The sequence below is a fragment of the Alosa pseudoharengus genome, unplaced genomic scaffold (assembly GCF_046254945.1).
Source record: "Alosa pseudoharengus isolate Yale_2024_CS ecotype anadromous, Long Island Sound unplaced genomic scaffold, YU_APseudo_1.1 YU_APseudo_1.1_scf_5, whole genome shotgun sequence".
Classification (NCBI taxonomy): domain Eukaryota; kingdom Metazoa; phylum Chordata; class Actinopteri; order Clupeiformes; family Clupeidae; genus Alosa; species Alosa pseudoharengus.
This window is the reverse complement of record NW_027468837.1, coordinates 4,363,095-4,384,118: the sequence shown is the minus strand read 5'-3', so window position 1 is coordinate 4,384,118 and position 21,024 is coordinate 4,363,095. Positions and strand designations below refer to the sequence as shown.

The 21,024-nt window shown below is 39.4% G+C and overlaps 1 protein-coding gene across 4 annotated transcripts in view; it reads right to left on the bottom strand.

The window, feature by feature from the left end:
- Positions 1–21,024, bottom strand: part of pxk (PX domain containing serine/threonine kinase) — a 46,318-nt gene that overhangs the window by 10,542 nt on the left and 14,752 nt on the right. Inside the window, exons 6-18 of one of the 4 annotated variants that reach the window (XM_076268195.1) lie at positions 19,534–19,607; positions 15,232–15,306; positions 13,193–13,297; positions 12,791–12,892; positions 12,485–12,646; positions 6,258–6,375; positions 4,691–4,769; positions 4,479–4,527; positions 4,202–4,279; positions 3,925–4,011; positions 3,758–3,821; positions 995–1,054; positions 562–592 (exon numbers count right to left, since the gene is read on the bottom strand). In XM_076268195.1, the coding sequence (XP_076124310.1) occupies positions 573–592; positions 995–1,054; positions 3,758–3,821; positions 3,925–4,011; positions 4,202–4,279; positions 4,479–4,527; positions 4,691–4,769; positions 6,258–6,375; positions 12,485–12,646; positions 12,791–12,892; positions 13,193–13,297; positions 15,232–15,306; positions 19,534–19,607 (1,073 nt within the window). In that variant the 3' untranslated portion in view covers positions 562–572. The remainder of the gene's footprint in view (positions 1–561; positions 593–994; positions 1,055–3,757; positions 3,822–3,924; positions 4,012–4,201; positions 4,280–4,478; positions 4,528–4,690; positions 4,770–6,257; positions 6,376–12,484; positions 12,647–12,790; positions 12,893–13,192; positions 13,298–15,231; positions 15,307–19,533; positions 19,608–21,024) is intronic. The other 3 variants (XM_076268196.1, XM_076268193.1, XM_076268194.1) reach the window with 3 other exon arrangements.

The window sequence follows — 21,024 nt, the reverse complement described above, 5'->3', positions numbered from 1 at the left end:
AGCACACAGTGAACACACAGTGAGGTGAAGCACACTCAAATCCTGGCGCAGTGAGCTGCCTGCAACAACAGCAGCGCTCGGGGAGCAGTGAGGGTTTAGGTGCCTTGCTCAAGGGCACTTCAGCCGTGCCTACTAGTCGGGGTTCGAACCGGCAACCCTCCGGTTACAAGTCCGAAACGCTAACCAGTAGGCCACGGATTTACTGATTTACACTATGCTTCTATTTGTGTCTATCTATTCTAAAGGCATGGCACTATTTGTGGCTCACTGCCATGCAAAACAAGCTTAACTGACAGCAACAGAGCTAATGAGTATCACTGATGTTTAAGACCTGTCTTTAATGCCGCATAGGTAAAAGAAATAACGCATTTGGTCGTCGTCATCAGAAATTCTGTATGTGTTTAATTGCTTATCAAGCAGGGAAGTTATATCCAATAAGTGAAGTGTGTAGGCAGGTGCAGGTGGAGGTGTCAAGTTGCTATTGATAGCATAATGTCCAATGCTATTACCAGGTAAAAATGCACCCTAAAACAGGAAGGAATCATTATTGAATTACTTTACCCCACACACGTTCAAAATGGTGCATGCTCTACTTGGAAGACAGCAGAGGGGGGCAGGAGGGAGTGGGAGAGGAAGATACATATTACTGTTCATTTTTTACTATGAGCGGAATCAACAATACACATTCTACAGACAGATAAGATGATGGTGAGGTATAAGTTAGATGGAAATAATGAGGACTGAGGAAAGACAGTGTAGGTTGATGTTAAACCCTAAAATGTGTATCACTATCTAGTTCTAACATTCAAAAATCGGTAAACTGCATTTAGTGACATTGTTAAATCAACAGACTTTTACTAAACATGCTGTGAGCGTTGCACATCCTGTCACCAGTTGGGGGAGCACTTGCCTACATGAGGTTCAAGCAAGGAAATCTAATACCACAGGGGCAGGTTTGACAATAGCACATCATGATGGTGGGCAGGGCACATACCTGATGTCGATGGTGGGGTAGGGGAGGAGGGGCACGTGGGTGGGGAGCTGGCACCTGAGCCTGTTTCAAGGGAGAGTAGGGCTCAACCACACCATTTCACCTCCAGAAAAACTTCCAGAACAATGCCCAAAGGCCACACATTTCTGTTGATTCTATGACTCCAAACATGGTTGGTCATTCTAAACGTAGTAAATATTTAACTTTTTTGTATGTTTTGAATCCTTTGACTTTGGGCTGGGCAAAATTGCTGAACTAACCCTACAGTAGTTTTGTGGTACTACATGTCTGTTCATGCATGGCGCCACTGCAGCATAGTGTTGCACCATCGTAGTTACTGATCATTCATCTCATCATTCATCTCATCATTCATATATTCTCGCAGCCAAGGAGCACAATTGGGTGGTGATACAATTAACAGGATACAGGAACGTTCGCTGCTAACGTTCACTCACGGTCATTCAGGAAAGTTTTCTTGACAGCGCCGGAACGTTCCTTCATGGTTAAATCTTTGGTTCCGGGAATGTTCATGGAACGTTCTTTGAACCATGTTTAAAACAAGCAGAGAAAAATTGTAGCTTACTAAGCGGGCACTGTGCTTTATTGAATCCGTGGTCGAACCAGACGGAGAGCTAAAAGTATAATACTAGCTTATCTTTGGTTGAACCTTTGGGTCGAGCTAACATAAGTTTATTGTTGCTAGGCAATCTACTCCACTGATTATACAAAGATTCGACCTTAGTTAATCCCTCAGCGAACATTCCCAAAATGTTCCCTGACAGTTGTTGCACAAAACTGTTCTGTTAACGTCAATTAAAGAATAAAAAAATGTATCATTAAAGAACAGCGTTCCATCATTGGAACACCTACCCCCCTTCCCCACCATTCTAAATCAATTGTATTCACCATATTGCTATGTAGTATAGTAATGTTATACACAATTTGAAAGCTTGGACTCTTGGGAATCCATACATGACAACCTTTTCCATGTACAATCTATATAGTGCTTTACATTGTCAGATTAATCTTACGATGTCTCAATTAAATTTAATCAAAAATGCCCTCCTCCCCCTCCTCCGCCTTTGGTGCTTCCCTATCTTCTAGCTACAGTGTATATCCTTAGCAATAAGTAGATGCAGCATATTGGGTATTGAAATATTCACAGGAATCCATAGAAATTGAATATTCATGTTGTTTTATCCAATACTAGTTGTGCAGATGTATAGTTCATCTTTAACACACCCATTGAACCAACAAGGAAAATGCAAAAATAGACTTTTGTGTAATTATTCCATATTTTGTGTAGTCATTCTATATTAGAACCTCTGATATACAATCCAAATAGTCTACAAGAAACCTCAGAGTGTTACTTTTCATTTTAATTGTATTGTCAGTATGCATTTTGGGTAACCAAAAGTCCTATGGGGAGTTTCCATAGGGCATTTTACAAAACGCATGAGCATTCCTTGGTAAATAATGGTCTAAAGTACTCATTTTTCATTCTATATTGATCTACTTTTGCACACAGCTTCACGAGACCTGTTGCTAGGGCTCAGTTGTGTTTCTAAAGTCATATCAAGTGACCTAAAGGGCTGAAATGTGGTCAGTTCAGAGATGCTTGTTATCCGGCAGAAATAAAAAAAATTATATTCTAGCATCTGTAAGTCTGTGCCAATACTTCCCAAAGCTATTCTGATTGTTTTGTTGAGAAACTACAGAGTCTGAGCTTTCTAAAGAGGTCAAGCATTTGATGGTAGGCCCCAAAAGAGGTGGGAACAGTGCCCTCTGAAGTATGCACAGTGCAATTTTGGGGGGAAAAGACAAAAAAGACCCATTTTTTACAGTGTTAATATAAGCATCAGGGAACGTTCCCAAAAGATTCCTTGACAGTTGCAAAAAACTATAGATAGTAAATAAAAAAAGATATCCTTAATATAATTATCAGGGAACGTTCCCTAAAGGTTCTTGAAACCAAGGGGTAAGAGAAATACCCAACATACACTGCTCACACCAGAAAAACAAGCACACCGAGAGATTCATTAATATAAAATGTTGAGAGATTCATTAATATAAAATGTTGGCATTAGTAAGGATTTTAATATTAAAACGATAATTGTTTTATGTTGCATTCAATCTTGTGATCATATATTAAAGGTCCTGTTCTACATGAGGACGTTTTCAAAAATCGCATTTTGTTTAAGCATTTCCATGTCTGATACACCGGAAATAGAATAGAATAGAATAGAATGCCTTTATTGTCATTGCACATAGGAACGAAATTCAATTGCACTTCCCCTGGTGGTGACACGTAGTATGACAAGACAAATTGGCAGCATACCATGTCCGAAATGTAATTTAAGTCCAGCAGCAGTAAAATTCGCTTAGCTTTTTTACCGCTCGTCTGATATGAATGCTGCATAACCTACTGCTGCTGACTCCTGGCATCAACTACAGGTAGCGATTGCTTCTGATGTCAAGTAACGACCATTGGGATATGTTGTAAAATATCGAAGTAGGGGAAGGGGTTAAACAGAGAATTGGGATTGAGCCTAAATGTCCTGTGTGTATGCCTTAACTATCGTTCACACACTGTGCAGGAATAATGTGAGTGTCTGTTGAAAGTTTTTATTACACCTAGGGAATTTTTCCCCTCACTGAATACATCCATGTTTTGTTCCATAGAATGCTCAGAAACAATCCAAAAGATACTATTAACTGTTCTGGGGGCCATTATAAAGACCAGAGTTGTTACTGTACTTCACTTACCAGAATTGTTGCTGTACTTCACAGAGAGGTCCTCTTCATTCTCATAAGTTGACTGTCTGGATTTCTAAAGAAAAAATATTTTTGTCAGCAAAATAATGTGATCATTCACTGGGTCACAAGGTCAAATAACTGAGAGGGTGCATCATATGGGACATGCACATGTATACCTTTCTTGCTAGAATTTTCCTCCTTTTCTTCTCTTCCTCTGAACCGTGGTGAGATTGTGCTCTGGTCAACCTTCTGTGCTGATGAATCTAATGACAGAAAACACACTGCCCTATTAAATCTTATATCTGTTTGTTTATATAAAAGGGCAGTAAATGTATATTGGGTGTGAGGATGCATTATGTCATGACTTATACAACTAGCATGAATACTGCTATATCTAGACCCAATAATACCACCAATTCTACACAGCATGAGATGGTATGGCACAGAACTGACAATTTTCTGTTCCTCCTGAAGTCTCTTTTCCAGGCTGTCTTTGGCAGTTTTCAATGCCTCTTTTAATTTGGTGGTGATCTATTTTGGGGAGAAAAGGGTTATTAATAATTTACATAATTCATGTGTAATTTTCACACACAGAGTTCACACACAAAAACACACGGTCATTCATACATGCTGACATGCATACATATACACACATAAAGTTGATGTAATCAAGCTATTGTTAGTTATAACTAAAAGACATCTGACCACCGCCTACAGGGAAATAATTTACCTTGAACTGGGCCTTCTCCGAGTTAAACAGCAACACATCTTTGAATAGTCTGTTTAAAACCAATGCAGAGTGCTATCAAATCAACAGTCAGAGATGTGTCTGTACGGCAACAAACAAATTCTGTGCAGTAAGTTACAATGTTTAGCGAGTATGATGTGAGTAAATGAATGGAGGCAATAGATGGGAAAAGGGGATAATGGGGTGTGACTTACGGTGTCTGTAAAAGTTGTAGAACGGAGGGCATCCCTGTTTTACAGGCCTCAGTGGACAGAATGGACTGCAACACAGGCACTGAGGGGATCAAAGTGAAGCAGATCAGAAACTGCATGACCAGTTACAGTACTATAAAATGTATGCACACCCTTAGATATTTTCCCCTTTTATTGATTTCATAAATGGAATCATGGTCAATATAATTTGGATTTGAAAGGAATTTACAAAAAAAAAAGTTAAAAGTGAAAACAGATTTTTTCAAAGTAATGTTAATTAATTAAAAATATACAATTCAAAATGAGCGATTGCCTAAATATTCACCCTCTTCAAGTCAGTATTTAGTAAATTCACCTCTGGCTGCAATAACAGTACAGAGTCTGCATGGATAGGTCTCAATTAGGCTTGAATATCTGGATATTGCAATTTTACTCGATTTTTCTTTGCAAAACTGCTGAAGTTCTGTCAAGTTACATAGGGACTGGGTGAGAACTACGCTTTTCAAGTCCATCCACAAATTCTCTAATAGATTAAGGTCTTGGGCATGCAAGAACATTCACCTTATTATCTTTAAACCATTTCTATGTAGTTTTCACTGTAAATCTACCAAGTCGCAGTTCTCCTGCAGACTGAATTAGGATTTCCATATATGTTATACAGGTGTCTTTATACTACTGTACTATACACTGCACTCAATGCAACCACTTCTGCTAGATTATATATTTGTAATTAATTAAAAAACATTACTTTGTAGAAAACCACTTTCACTTTGTCTGTTTTTTTGTACATTCTTGTATATCTTTGTACAGCTTTGAGTTTTTTTTGTACATTATAGATTCTATTTATAAACGCAACAAAAGGGGAAAATATCCAAGTGTGTGACTACTTTTTATAGCCACTGTATTTATTAATCATTCATGATTAATGAGCTCATGAAATCAGAATCGTAATATAGAAGGCAAGTGACACACTATACTTGGTTCAACTTCAAATAGTAAGATGTCATGTGATTCCCTGAAGCATTTATAACTCTGCTTTTCTGAGAGGGTAGTCTAATAAGAGGAGAAAAACAACACCCAGCTACATATCAAGGGGTTATGTGATTAGTTTCACTGGTAATGGGGGGGGGGGGGTAATGTTCATGCGCATGTGAATCTCATTTTAAAGTCTGCTACTGAGAGCTCCCAACATATAGTCAATGAGCATGTATAGACCATAGACCTTACAATCTTAGTTGCATTTGTTTTTCTGACATGAAAATTTTTTTTTTACACCACAAACCAGAGGTGCCCAAATTCTACACTATAAAGGGTCAAAACTTAATCTGGGTGGAGGACTGTGGGCCAAAAATTAGCGTTCATATTATGTCACTTTACATTAAATTGACATGTATAGTGTCATGGGCCTGTTGATCTCTGCTGACAGAAGCTACACAGCGCTCCAGATTTCATGATAGGACACTGAAAGCATGAATGAATAAAGTATCACAACACCAAAGACCACATAATCAGTACCTTGTACCTTATGCATGTGTAAACCTGTATAAAGGACTAGAAGTTGCTCACTAACCCACAGATGTGAAAGGGGCTGGAGGTAGCTGGTCCAAGGGCAAAGTATCTGGTGGTCTTCCGTATACCATTTCATACAGTAAGTGTCCAAATGAGTACACATCAATGGCCTCTGTTGTCTACAACAAACATCAATGACCAAAATATTTAATAATATTTGCCACAAGAATTATCACACAGTTATCACACAAGAATCAGGGGATTGTTCGCCATCAGTGTGCCACATGTCTACTAGTTTTGTTGTTTGAGATTGTGCCTAGGCAACCAGAAAAGATGAAGATAAGCAAAGGCAACAAAATAGGCAAAATATATAAATGTGAAGATGTAGTTGGAATGTAAAAATGGCAGTGTTTGGCTTCACTATCAAAATATAGTCACCTCCAAGCCAAAACAAATAATAGAGTGTTGTCCAAGTATTCATTTCATTTTGAGTAATATGACTATTTAACAGTGTAACATTTTATGGTCAGATCAAAAGTAGAACATTTAAAAAAAAACAACCACAGGGCCGAAATTTTATATGATATTTCATTTTTCCGATTTCTGTGACCTGGAAGTCAATCCGAAGTCACTTTCTTGGTCTTTTAGGCCTTAATACATGTGCTCAGTGTTTCCAATTTTGTGATTTTGTCGCTAGATTTAGTGACTTTTGACCATCCCTAGCGACAGAAAAAGCTTGTCTAGCAACTTCCGCAATGATGCCAAATTCGGTTACATTTAGGGCTGCACAATTAATTGAATTTTAATCACGATCACGATTTTGGCTTCCCACGATCAAATTTGCGTGATCGAGCGATATTTCAAATGCGTGCTCTACCCATAGAACCAACCTGGCAACCCATAGAACGCTCCGCTACAAAACAAATCAAGCGCTCCTTAAACCTGTCTGACCATGTGCCTGCATGCAGCCTACCAATGACAGCTGTTCCCTGCACTGCTCAGCCTGATGCACTGTGGACTAGTGACATTATGTTAACTATTAGTAGGCTAGTTAGACTATACAATAAACGACGATCAAAAATCAAATGTGTGGCACAGCAGAAGGCCAAGAGCTTGTCCCTCGAAGCGGATCATCCATTGTTCGAAAATATTTCGGATTTCAGGCAAGTTAAGTTAACCAAAAATATAAGCAAAGCAGGGCTCTCAACTCATACCGTGAAACACATCACATGACGTAAACCACACATGCCTTTTTTATCACGTTAACTTTTAGTCCTTGTTTGCTTCCTCCAATAGCCTATACTGTAATAAGAGTTGAGCTAACGACGGGATCCGTGAATTTTATTCATGTATTTTATAAGCTACATGTGCAACCTACAATGCATATGCGTTTCAAGACACAGCCTACTCAAAACGAGTGAACAATAATGAAAATGTAGCCTACACGTCAGTGTTTTACATATCAACGAATGACTAAACCAGTGGTGTCCAAACTGCAGCCAGCCATGCACTTTAATCCGGCCCGCCGAGCATTTATTAGTTTATCATAGGCCGCTCGCTATTTTTTTCCAGCGATAGACGACGTTGTGGTTAACTTTAGGCTACTGCAAACTGCTTTACACTCTTCTTAGAAAACGTTTACAATGTCAATGTCAAAACAGCTTGTCACATCGAGATACATAGTATCTCCATTGCAGCAGATATAAATGAATTAAACAGCATCAAATTAACAGTATTTCTTAAGAAATTAATTTTCTACAACAAAATTATTTTGTCATTTAAATAATACAAAACATTATTATTATTATTATTATTATTATTTGTGTGTGGCCCGCTGGCCAATTTTCAAAACCCAATGTGGCCCTTCAGTCAAAAAGTTTGGACACCCCTGGACTAACGATTACAGTAAACTCATGAACACAAAGCAGAGCTTAAGTGGCTAATGGGGAGCGTTGGGAGGATTCCTGGTGGGCGTTTTCCCAAATATTAACAAAGTAGCACGCACAAAACATTTGTTTGGAAGTTGTTTGGAAGTTTGGAAGTCGCAGTCAAATCTATATTTGCAGTAATTTAGGGGAGTAAATGTGAGGGGAAGAATTTGGGTGAGCCAAATAGCAAGTCCAATATGTTTAGGGAAAAAATATTTTTGTCAGTAAAATTAATTAATAATCGTGATAAATAATCGTGATCTCAATATTGATCAAAATAATCGTGATTATCATTTTGGTCATAATCGTGCAGCCCTAGTTACATTGTTGAATCGTCAGAAAATCATCTCCTTTTCTCATGCCTGTTTCATTTATAAACATTGTGATCGCCCATAGCTATGCCCCATGATTTATAGAAGTAATGACTGGCCTATGTAGTATCAGCCCAGGTTACTGCACGGAAGTAGTTCTATGTTCTATTGATCTATCTGTTCAGATCCATTGTCGACAACGTCATTGGAAGGCAGCAGTTGTATCGTTTAATAGTCTGATTTAACACTGCTCAACAGAATCAGCGGCTGGCAACGGAAGTCAATAAATTATTTCCGTGTGACAGCAATCGGAAAAAATAAATATCAAAACCCCTGAATGTTCTACTTTTGATCTGACCATGAAATCGAAAGTCTGAAAAACAAACCATTATTTGTTTGCTTGTATCACATATACTAATAATGAAATAACAAGTAATTTTTTCCTTTTTTTGATTTTGGATTCTCAATTGAATATCAAATGAACAAATCATACACGGACCACCCACACTTAATCATTCTTTATAACAGTTTCATTCATCAAGATGATATGATTATTGGGTCAGTTGGAGGTTATAATATTATGCCTATGCTATTTATGACTTGGGCGGTGGTAGCATAGTGGCTAGGGAGCTGGACTAGCATGCAGTAGCATGACAAGTTGTGGGTTCAATTTCCAGCTTCCACCGTTGTGCCCTTGAGCAAGGCACTTAACCACAAGTTGCTCTGGGGAGAATGGCCCTATACAGTGCCTATAAAAAGTATTCACACTCCCTTGGCTATTTCCCCTTCTACTACTTTTATAAATGGAATCTCGATCAATTTAATTTGGCCTTTTTTTACAATAATGTATCCCCTTAATAATTAATCCACTCTTTAATGTCAAAGTGAAAGCAAATTTCTACAAATTAATGTTAATTAATTAAAAAATATATTGCAAAATAAGTGATTGCATAAATACCCCCCCCCCCCCTTAAAAGTGACTGACCTAAAACTGAAATAGAGATCGCCTGAGTGCAGTAAATGTGTATAGTATAGTAATACCAGCTTCACGTTTCTGGGTGTCCACATCTTTGAGGACCTCTCTTGGACCCTCAACAGCTCTAGCCTGATCAAGAAGGCTCACCAGCGTCTTCTTCCTGAGGAGACTAAAGAAGATCCACCTGTCTCCTCAGATCCTGGTGAACTTCTACCGCTGCACCATCGAGAGCATCCTCACCAACTGCATCACAGTATATGACACAGTATGGCAACTGCTCTGCCTCCGACCACAAAGCACCGCAGAGGGTGGTGAAAACTACCCAACGCATCATCGTTTCCCTTACTCCCCTCCATCGAGGCCATACAGGGCAAGCGATGCATGCCTAAGGCGTGCAGCATCCAACCACAGACTGTTCACCCCACTTCCCTCCGGAAAGCGTTACAGGTTTCTCCACACCTGAACCAGCAGGTTCAGAGGAAGCTTCTTCCTGTGGCCGTCACCCTACTGAACTCTAGCTCTGCACCCCGGTGACGTCGCCCCCCCCACCTGTTGAGATGTCCACGACCATGGCAACCTTGACAAGGACAACTAGGAGGCAGACAATCAAGGCTACAGTGCACTAAAATCCCTTTTCCATTGAATGGTATCAGCTCAACTCTACTCGGTTATGGTACCAGCTTTTCCATTTCCATTGCAAAAAAGTACCCTCTTTAATGTAGCTGGGTGCCATAGGGAGGGAAAGTAATCTCATCACCACCTACTGGTTGCGTTCCTAGAGTTTGGGATTGAGCAGAGTGATGCATTGGGGTCACCTCTATTGCTTCTAGTGGTCATACTTTATTTTTAGGATCAGTTTTTTTTGCAACATGGTGATAACAACCTACAGTTGCATGTGACGTCACCGGTTTGGGCACTTCATCTCTAACTGATCAAAATGGCAATTTGCTTGACTGGCTTAACATATTTTTGTAATGACGGAGAGGGATGTAAACCGCATAGTGATTACCTTTATGTTAGGGTAACTTGTGTTGTGCTCCTATTCACATGAACAGCTGGCAGTAAGTATTAAAGGAGAATTCCGGTGTGATATTGACCTAAAGTGTGTTGAAACATGATACCGAGTGTGAACGCATGTCTCATAGCCCATCTCGGCTTGTCCCCTGCACTCCAAAATCTGGCGCTAGTTAGCCGATGCTACCAACAGCTTTTTCAATTGTGGTGCTTCGGCATCGGGCTAGCCATGCAAATAAATCACTGTTTTACACCATTTACGAGGCTCAATGTATCTCCACACTTCATTGGTAGACTACCGAAGGCCCTGACATTTAAAACGAGACATTGAGAACTTTTAAAAAGCACTGGTAGTTTACTTACAAGACGATTTATACAGACAGTATCTTCACGAAGTTTAGCGTTTGCAGCCATCTTGAATTTAGTCACGATAAGTAGAGCGACGAGTAAGAATGAACAGGTATGATAAGGGATCAGATTCCAAAAATAATTCCGTGGAAATGCATGGATTCCAGTTGCTGCTACTGTAAGAAACTGGACTAAATTCAAGATGGCTGCAAACGCTAAACTTCGTGAAGATACTGTCTGTATAAATCGTCTTGTAAGTAAACTACCAGTGCTTTTTAAAAGTTCTCAATGTCTCGTTTTAAATGTCAGGGCCTTCGGTAGTCTACCAATGAAGTGTGGAGATACATTGAGCCTCGTAAATGGTGTAAAACAGTGATTTATTTGCATGGCTAGCCCGATGCCGAAGCACCACAATTGAAAAAGTTGTTGGTAGCGTCGGCTAACTAGCGCCAGATTTGGGAGTGCAGGGGACAAGCCGAGATGGGCTATGAGACATATACGTTCACACTCGGTATCATGTTTCAACACACTTTAGGTCAATATCACACCGGAATTCTCCTTTAAGTGTCACTGCTAACCAGGCTAATAAACAAACTATGCTACGGTGAGTAAAGTCGAAGGGTAAAGTCACATGCCTTCTTTTGTAGTCTGTTTATGAAACAAAAGGAGCAATTTAGTTTTTTTAAAGAAGGCAAAATAGGTTCTAACATTTTCAGTTAGTAGATATTAGCAGATATTTTTGGTGGATAACTTCGCTGATTTGGCTTCATAATATTTTTTAAGAATAGGTCTATGGGACTTAACATTGGAGATGCTCTTCGATAGGAACGCAACCACTTGGGGCGCTGGTTTTCACTTTCCCTCCCTATACAGTAGGACTGCAGAAGGAAACTAGCATGGCGTCATTAACGTGGGACACACAGCAATATCAACAACGGAGGAAATCAAGGGGAGTTTGTTCTGATTCATGGCATGTGTTTGTATATGTTAATGTTCATTTCAATCCATGAAAAAACGTTCGTTAATTCATAATGAGATAGAATGTACGTTTTTTTTAACTGCAGGAAGTTATTCATTTGAATTAACGCACCTGTTGTGAATGACCATTTTCAGACCTAGACTGCGTTACATTAATGTGCTTGTCGTGCTAGCACAGTAGATTATGCCTGAGGTATTTTTTTTTTTTTAAATGACAGTCTTATCCAGAACACAGCAATGTCAATAGCAACCAATCAGTAACGTGCAATACTTTCACGTCACCTTTTGGTATTGCCTCAGCTCGCTTGGAACCTCAACAGAGGTGATACCAAAAATAGTACCAGGTACCAGTTTTTGTTAATGTAAAACCAAAAAAGCGTGTTGAGCTGATACCATGCAGTGGAAAAGGAACTTGGAATGTCTTATATTGCTTATATTGCACCACCTGTCTTCTTGTAAATGCTGACTTGAAGGGGGTGAATATTTATGTAATCGCAAATTGATCAAGATTCCATTTATAAAAGCAGTAAAAGGGGAAATATCCAAGGGGGTGGATACTTTTTATAGGCACTGTACTTGAAATAAGTCACTTTGGATAAAAGCGTCTCCTAAATGAATAAATGTTAATATAAATGGCTTAAATCAGGGCATAACATTAGGTAACAGAAATACTGTCCCACCCAGTCAAGTTGTTGACGGTGTCCATGAACATGATGATCAATTAAGCACTTACATTGATTTTTCTGAATTGTGTTACATAAGGTCTGTAGTAGGAGGGTAGACCCAGAAGAGAATTCTCTATGTCCAGCAGCTTGCATGTGTTATCTTCTACTAGGATATTGGAGGCATGTAGGTGACCGTATGCAAATCCTTTATCGTGAAGAAATTTCAGGGCCTATTAAATGACAATCAAAATTTTAACACATCTGTGTTCAGATCAATACACCAATTGCAATTTTGCAAAATAACCAGCATTCAACATCAACACCATCCTAAATCCAGTCGTGGTCCTAAAGTTGAATTTCTTCTTGTTGCTCACCTCCAAGATCTGCCTCCCATATGTCCTGATCTGCTGAAGTTCCAGGCCCTGGATCTTTTTAGGATTACAGTATTTCTTCAGGAAGGGCTCTTTGGGTTTCACCTGGGATTAAAAAGATGATTTCAAACTCTTACCACTAGTCTTTAAAACTGGGATGAATTTATACAAATATTCTGTCACAAAATGTCTGAAAAATAGACTGATAAAGTTGACTGTGTCGCTTTTATCCAAAACCGACACAGACACAGACTCGCAACTTCGGGAATCGAAACCGTTACAGGCGTTACTGCGGATCCACCATGAGGCACGTATACTGTAGCTACATCTACAAGTTTACAAAAAAGAAACATCAACAAAAGAGGTGCAACATCAATGAAAAATGTGAAAGGACAGAATTCTTACCTTACAGATGTGGTCTCTCAGTGTTCCTTTCTCATTGAACATCCTAATTATCAGTGCAGAAGATTCATTTGTGGTGGCAAATGTGACGGGGTATATGAAGGGACACTGGATAAACAAACAATCAAACAAACAAACAAATACATACATGAGATGACACTTTCCTTCCAGAGGCATAATTTTAAAAACCTGACCATCCCTTACGCCCTTTACATTGTTAGGGCAGCAACCACACTGCCATGTTGTCTGTTTGCAAGACAAATAAATTAGGGTTGTCAAGCAATTAAAAAAAATAATCGAATTAATTACATACTCGGTGACTAAATAATCTAAATGAATCGCATGCATCCATTTTTGGCATGAACATATTTAAAAAAATATTTAAATTCAAAATTTGGCAGATTAGTGAATCAATGAAAAGCCAAACCAACATTATAGACTTTAAAGCAATCAGTTTCAGGTATTTTTGGAGACTCTAGAGCTCTACCTTGAGTCGCGATATATTTATATTTTACTTTGCCTTTATAAATAGCCTACTACTCATGGCTTGTTCCCCTTGTACACAATGAAAATGCTTTTGTTGTGGACGCAAAGGACTAAAAACTAGGGATGTCCGATATTGGCTTTTTTGCCGATATCCGATATGCCGATATTGTCCAACTCTCAATTTTCGATTCCGATATCAGCCGATACCGATATGTGGGTTATTTTTCCTCAAAACTAATTTAGGTAACATCACATATCTCCTGTTGTGGAATTAACACAACATGCTTAATGTTATTGTGATGCCCCACTGGATGCATTCTTGAATGCAACAAGGGATACCTTCTTATACGTAATTTCTGCAACAATGGTAGGCTAGCCTACTGAAAACGTTTGGATATTCTGTTGTTTTCTGCTGTTGGTTAAATAGATAGACACACATATAGGGAAAACACTTGATATTGAATTTATGTGCTACAATGCAGGCCTATTAACTGTATGACAACAGTGGTTTATTTAAACTACATCATAAGGATTTATTTCGTCAGTCATCATGCTCATTTTAATGAGTAAGAATGAAAGTTCTGCTGTATTTATTGGCAACAAAATTCCGCGATATCTCCCGCGAGTCACGTCAGGCAGGCTGTAGCCTGTCTGTCCGGGATGAGCTGCCCTCTGTTTTAGCTCCTCCCGGCTAGCCTCTGAAGATCACGTTTACGTAGTAAGCCAGACCAAGTCAGACTCAGTCCATCTCAAACAAGCCTATTGCAAATCGCAAGTTTAACGTCCGAAGGAGACACTTGAAAATAATTCCAAACCACAGACATAATGTTGAAACAGAGCGAGCAAGTTTGTTACTGCAGCCATCCATGCTTGTTTGTATGCTTCAAGACGCAGCTTGATGAGGTCATCATCTGTGCGCCGGTAAACGCTTCAGGAGCGCATAGGCACTATTTGGGTGTAACGCAAGCATTAGTTTATCGGTTTTAAGGCAAAAAAAAATCCGATAACGATATTAACAGATATTACATTTTTATGCTAATATCGGGCCGATAATATCGGTGGCCCGATATTATCGGACATCTCTACTAAAAACAGGCAGAAACTATCTCCAAAAAGCTATAGGCCTATCTACTGATAAGGTAGGCCTAATGTATGAATGAAAGAAGTGCCCTTAAGCAGGAAGAGGTTGAAGGTCACTCAGCAAGAACCAGTGGCGACTTCTTCAGAATTAAATAAATTAAGATTTCTATAACAATATAGACAAAAAATAAACATTACTGATATATTTGACACTGTTGTATACCTATGATAATAGGCCTACAGGTTTTTTGTCGTACTATGCAAACTGCCACCCTGGCTCATCGCAACTTCATTAGGAATGCAATGACTTCATGAAACAGATTGAGTGCCTTTAGTATACTTATATATTTAGTAACCATTAGTATGTTTTTACTCAAGATGACCATATTTACCCCAGACACCACAGTTCAAACAACACAGAACTTAATTGTGGAAGTCAATCACAATTCTGTGTGTAAAGGTAATCAGACACTTACAGACAGTGCAGGCAGCATCTTCATAGAGGATACCAAATCTTTGTCAGAGAGGAATTTATCAGGACCAAATCCAATCTGTGGATAAAAAAATGAACTTAAATCTGTTAAAATGTGTTATATTTAACATAATTCTGTTACAAACAGGGGTGGCAACTGGGTATTTTAACAGCTTTTTACCACCTCAAAAATATTGCCAAACTTAGAGGGATGATGTCAAAACATGATTTAAAAAAAACTCATTCATGCATTTATCTCCAGCAGGGTTGATTACTACAATGGGCTTTTCACAAGCCTTCCTAAAAAAAGACTATCATGCTTTCAGCAGTACACCTTCTCGACCTCTCAGGTCTCAGGAGAAACACCTGTTGTTACATCTGTTACATCTTTTAGCTGCGACATGTATGCGGTTCTAGCCTGGCTCCGCCCTGCTACGTACTTCCGCTCAATTTTCATTTCCCTTCAGTATGTTGTCTGGGATTTCGGTATATTATGAAATGTACGAGAGTCTGGTAGGACCAGGCTAATGCGGTTCAGCTCTGGAACCAACTTTTGGATGACATCAAAAAAGCCCCTGCTATAGCCAGTTTTAAATCTAGACTTAAGATCAAACTGTTCTCAGATGCCTTCTGCTAACTGGGCAGCCGTGGCCTACTGGTTAGCACTTCGGACCTGTAACTGGAGGGTTGTCGGTTCGAACCCCAACCAGTAGGCACGGCTGAAGTGCCCTTGAACCCCTCACTGCTCCCCGAGCGCCGCTGTTGATGCAGGCAGCTCACTGCGCCGGGATTAGTGTGTGCTTCACTTCACTGTTGCTTGCACAGTGCTGTGTCTGTTTCACTAATTCACGGATTGGGATAAATGCAGAGACCAATTTCCCTCACGGGATCAAAAGAGTATACTTATACTTAACTGCACTGAGCTATGAATTCCAGTGGCGATTGCTACTCTTTGGATCAGGGGAAGCTCTGATAAAAATGGTTATTTTTATAACCATTTAATTATTAAATTAATATTATTAAGATGCTATATTGTTCTTTAAGAGAAAAAAATATCCCAAAACCCAGAATAGGCCAGCCAAACAGTAGGCTATGGCAGACATGGCATAATGTAGCCTACACCGTTAACGTTATATTATCCTAAATACACAGCTGAAACAAAAGTAAGTCACAAACTCTGTAACTCCACATTACGGTTTTATTTACAGTAGCCTATGCTATTTACAAAGACAAATAGAAACCGACTGTATTGCTCCAAAAATTATGAGAATTTGAACTGCAACTTGCCTTGCCTCTCGACTTCACCTGCCAACACTAACGTTAACACATCCCTTGAACTTGAACCACTTCCTGTCAGATCGCGACATATGCTGTCAATCAAAAAGAGTCCAGCCTCTATGACGGTTCCTCCAATCATCATACAGAAGCTCGGCGTCCGGGCCATCCCACTGTCCCATTCACTCCCAGAGACGCCGGGCTTCCCTGGAAATGACGAATTTGTGGCGCTTGTCCAATAAACGTGTAGCTTTTCTGCACTGAGATCAGCCCACTCTGTAGTGCCATTGAAAGTCCAGTGAAGCCGAGCGTCTATGGGTTTTTTGCATGTTTTTTTTTTATGGATCGTGTCGTCACAGCAATGTATTACGGGTGCAAAATCACGATAAATGACCGGCAAAACCTTATTGCTGAACAAACTAGCCATGAAGATGAACATGTTTTCAGCATGTTTTAGTTGGAATAGTAGGCTAGAAGCTAATGTAATAGTGTTATTTGATGCGGAGGCTGAGCTTCCCCTGTAGTCTTAGAGCAATCGCCTCTGATGAATTCTGAATCTGCCTTTAGATTATTCTACCTTGTGTCTTTTAATGATTCTTTATTTTTTAAATGATTTTACCTTGTGTGTTTTATGATTTCTTTTTTATTATGATCTTTACCTTTTAAACTATTCTTTGACTATTGCCCTTCTATGCTTTTATTTGCTATTACTGTTTGCTTTTGTTTATGTAAAGCACATTGAATGACCTCTGTGTATGTAATATATAAAGAAACTTGGGTAACACTTTACTTGACAGTATCGACATAAGAGTGACATGACACTGTCGTAAACACATGACACTGTCATGACACATGGCACTGTCATGACACATGAAACCTAACCCTAACCCTAATCCTGACCTCTAACCCTAACCTCAACTTGTTATGACAAAAACCGAATGTCACTTAATGAGAGAAGCGTTATATCTGAGGTGAAGAACTACAGACCTGTTTCCCTTCTTCCTTTCTTGTCAAAGGTTTTGGGGAAAGGGGTCTTCAAGCAAGTTTGTGACTTTCTTTATCAGAATAATCTACTAGACCCTATGCAGTCTGGTTTCAAGAGTCATTCTACTGAAACTGCTCTTCTGTCTGTGACTGAGGCATTGAGAGTAGCTCAATGTCCTCAAGTCCTCTGCTCAGTCATCAGTATTAAGTCTACTAGATTTATCTGCAGCCTTTGATACTGTTAACCATGACATTCTCCTTTCTATACTATCTGAACTGGGAATTTCAGAGAAAGCTCTTGACTGGTTTGAATCTTACCTTAAAGGGCGTTCTTTCAACGTGACTTGGCAGGGACAGGTATCAAGTCTCATGACCTCACCACAGGTGTGCCTCAGGGATCAGTATTAGGACCCTTGCTTTTCTCTATTTACACCACTTCCTTAGGTGAGACCATTCGCTCCCATGGATTTGACTATCACTTAGTGCTGGGCGGAATACCGGTTCACACCGTATACCGGCGTATATTTTCACTATGATATGAATTTTTAACATACCGCCATACCGTTGTATTTGATTACACAACGTTTGGAACGCTGCGCCGCGTGACAGTGTTTCAGACGGGCCTTTTTTCACACGCACGCATGGTGCGACTGCGAGGCATGGTGAGGGTAAACACAAAACACCCTAAGTTTTTCCCCTGAAGAAGTATGACCCTTAAGGCTTCATTTCTCCTTTCTTCGTGATAAGCCTGGCTACCAGTGACGCACTCACATGTGACCTGTTCCTGAAGACAGGGACAAAGAATCGCACCAGTTACATAAACATCTCACAACTCGCTTGTGGTCTGGGTTCACAGTTGTGTCAGGCTTTGCCTAGTTTACACGCATACACAGGCTGCGACACTGTAAGTGCATTTGCAGGTCGTGATAAAGTGTCAGCCTTAAAACTTCTTCAGAAGAATGAAAACTTCTGTGAGACCTTTCAGAGGGTTGGGGCAGACTGGACAATGACACCTGAGTTGTACGCAGCCTTACAGGAGTTAATGTTTTTGCCCCCCCCCCCCCCCCCCCACCCCACCCCCATCCCCAACACACACACACAAAACACACACACTTACATCATCACTGTCATCACCTCACATACATACAGCACACTGCTTGCTACAGTAAGCCTCCTCTACATACTTGCTGCACACTGCCCCCCCCTCCCTACATACACAGTACATTGTCTTCAGGATCTTCTCCAACACACATCCTCTACATACTTACAGCACACTACCCCCACCTACCCACACACACACTACACACACACACACACACACACAGTCACTGCTCCACTCCCCTCCCGCCCACACACACATCTTCACTGTCATCACTCGCATACATCATACATACAGTACTCTGCTTGTAATACTGTATGTGTTGTGGTTTGTATAATATTGTTTTATTTTCATTAGGCTGTTGATTAATTTGACATTATTGTTTATTATTGATATTCTCTTTAATGAAGTCTTACCATGTCATTGTTTTATATTATTGATTGAATAAACATTATTGTTTTATTATTGCTTTTCCCCTCATTTTCACTGCTTATTTTATTAGGCTATTGATTGATTTGATATTGTTGTTTATTATTACTATTCTCCTTATTATATTTGACCAACATTCGAATCTGTTCCCTGTTCAATTTTAAATACGTTGTTTTGTATTTGTGTGTCACTTTGGACAAAGGCGTCTGCCAAATCCATTATCATAACCATGTCATAAATGTTTATGACTTGTTTATGACACGTTCATGACAGTGTCATGTCACTCTTATGTCGACACTGTCAAGTAAAGTGTAACCTAAACTTGACTTGACTATATATTCATAAATGCTCACATTGTTGACAAACAGGTAATGGCAGAGAGGGTGACTGAAACTTTTGCAATTGGCAAGAACAATAAACTTTTTTGAGACCTTGCAGTTGATTTCCCAAAACTGCAGCATTTGCCTTGCATTGCCCAAGGACTTGTATAAAAATAATAATAATAAACACAAAACTCACCCAACTTAAGACCTGCCGCTCTTTGGGCTGATCTTTGTTTTTAATAAGGAAATACTTCTTTCGTATCCGCCAGCCTGGAAAGTGCAAAAAGGAATGAGCACAACATATTCCACTGAAACGTAAGCGGTATCAGTTTCCAGACAGCTACTGTGCCACAATCAATGTCTTGTGTTGTAATAATGTATCTCTAGTTGTATGATCAATTGTGGATTGTCAGTGTTAAATCTGTCATAATCATGTAGCCTAATTATATAATTTTTGGAAAATGTTCAAATTAAACTTTTTACACTGGGGTCAAAGAGAGCATACAGCTCAGAGAAGGACCGCAATGCTTTGCAGAGAGCGGTTCGCTCAGCTGAGCACATCTCTAGGACTCCTCTCCCCTTCCTGCATGATGTATACATCAGCTGATGCAAGAATAGATCCGTTCAAATTATAAAGGACTCTACCCATCCCAGCAACTGCCTGTTCAGGTTGTTGAAATCGGGCAAGCGTTTCTATAGTTTAGAGATTAAGGAAGAACTATTTCCCTCAGACTCCTCAATATGGACATGCTTGCAACTTTCATGAATACATTGGACTCAACTGATGTAGCAGTCCCAACTGTCATTTGCAATCAGTAGCCTTTATTTTGTACACCATCTCATTTTAATATTATTATTTTTTTTATTGTTATTATTATTATTATTATTATTATCTCATTTTATTATTTAATTTAATCTAGGGCTGTCAAGCAATTAAAAAAATAATCGAATTAATTACATACTCTGTGATTTATTAATCTAAATTAACCCATTTTTTGCTATGAACATATTTATATATACAAAAAAAATTTTGCAGATGAGTGAATCAATGAAGATCACATTAAACCAACATTAAAGACTTTAAAGTTTAATGTCTCTCTCTTTTATTATAATTTTTCATTTGGCGCAGGCATCACCGTAGTACCTGGTGTCAGATTTTTTTGCATGATAAATGCAAATGACTGAAGTTTCCACTCACTGTCAATGACATGTGCAGTACCCTAACACCAAGGTAATACCCCCCATGATTTGTCCTTTTTTGGCCATTCAAACATGTAGGGCCCTATCTTGGTGATCCAAAACGCAACGCATAGCGTATTCTTATCACTACGCAAAGCGCATTCCTATCTTACTCAAATTATTCGCCATGCACTTCTCTTTTAATAGACAAGTGCAGATGTCTGTAAGCTATACTCTGCTAGGTTTTAGTAAAGCATGGTTTAGTGGAATACCTATTCCATACGGTCTCGTGTGCAAGCAGATTCCTTCAAATGCGCAGCTGACGATCAAAATACCGATGTGCTGTTTGAAGTTGCGCTGCTTGCTGTTAAAGGGAATGACAGATGTCATTGTCATTGGTTTAAAGCATGTTACACCCAAAGCACACCCATGACTGATTTATGGAAGCTATTCGCCAGTGACCGTGCGTTTTAGATAGCAAAGATAGGGCCCGTAGATTTTTATTCGC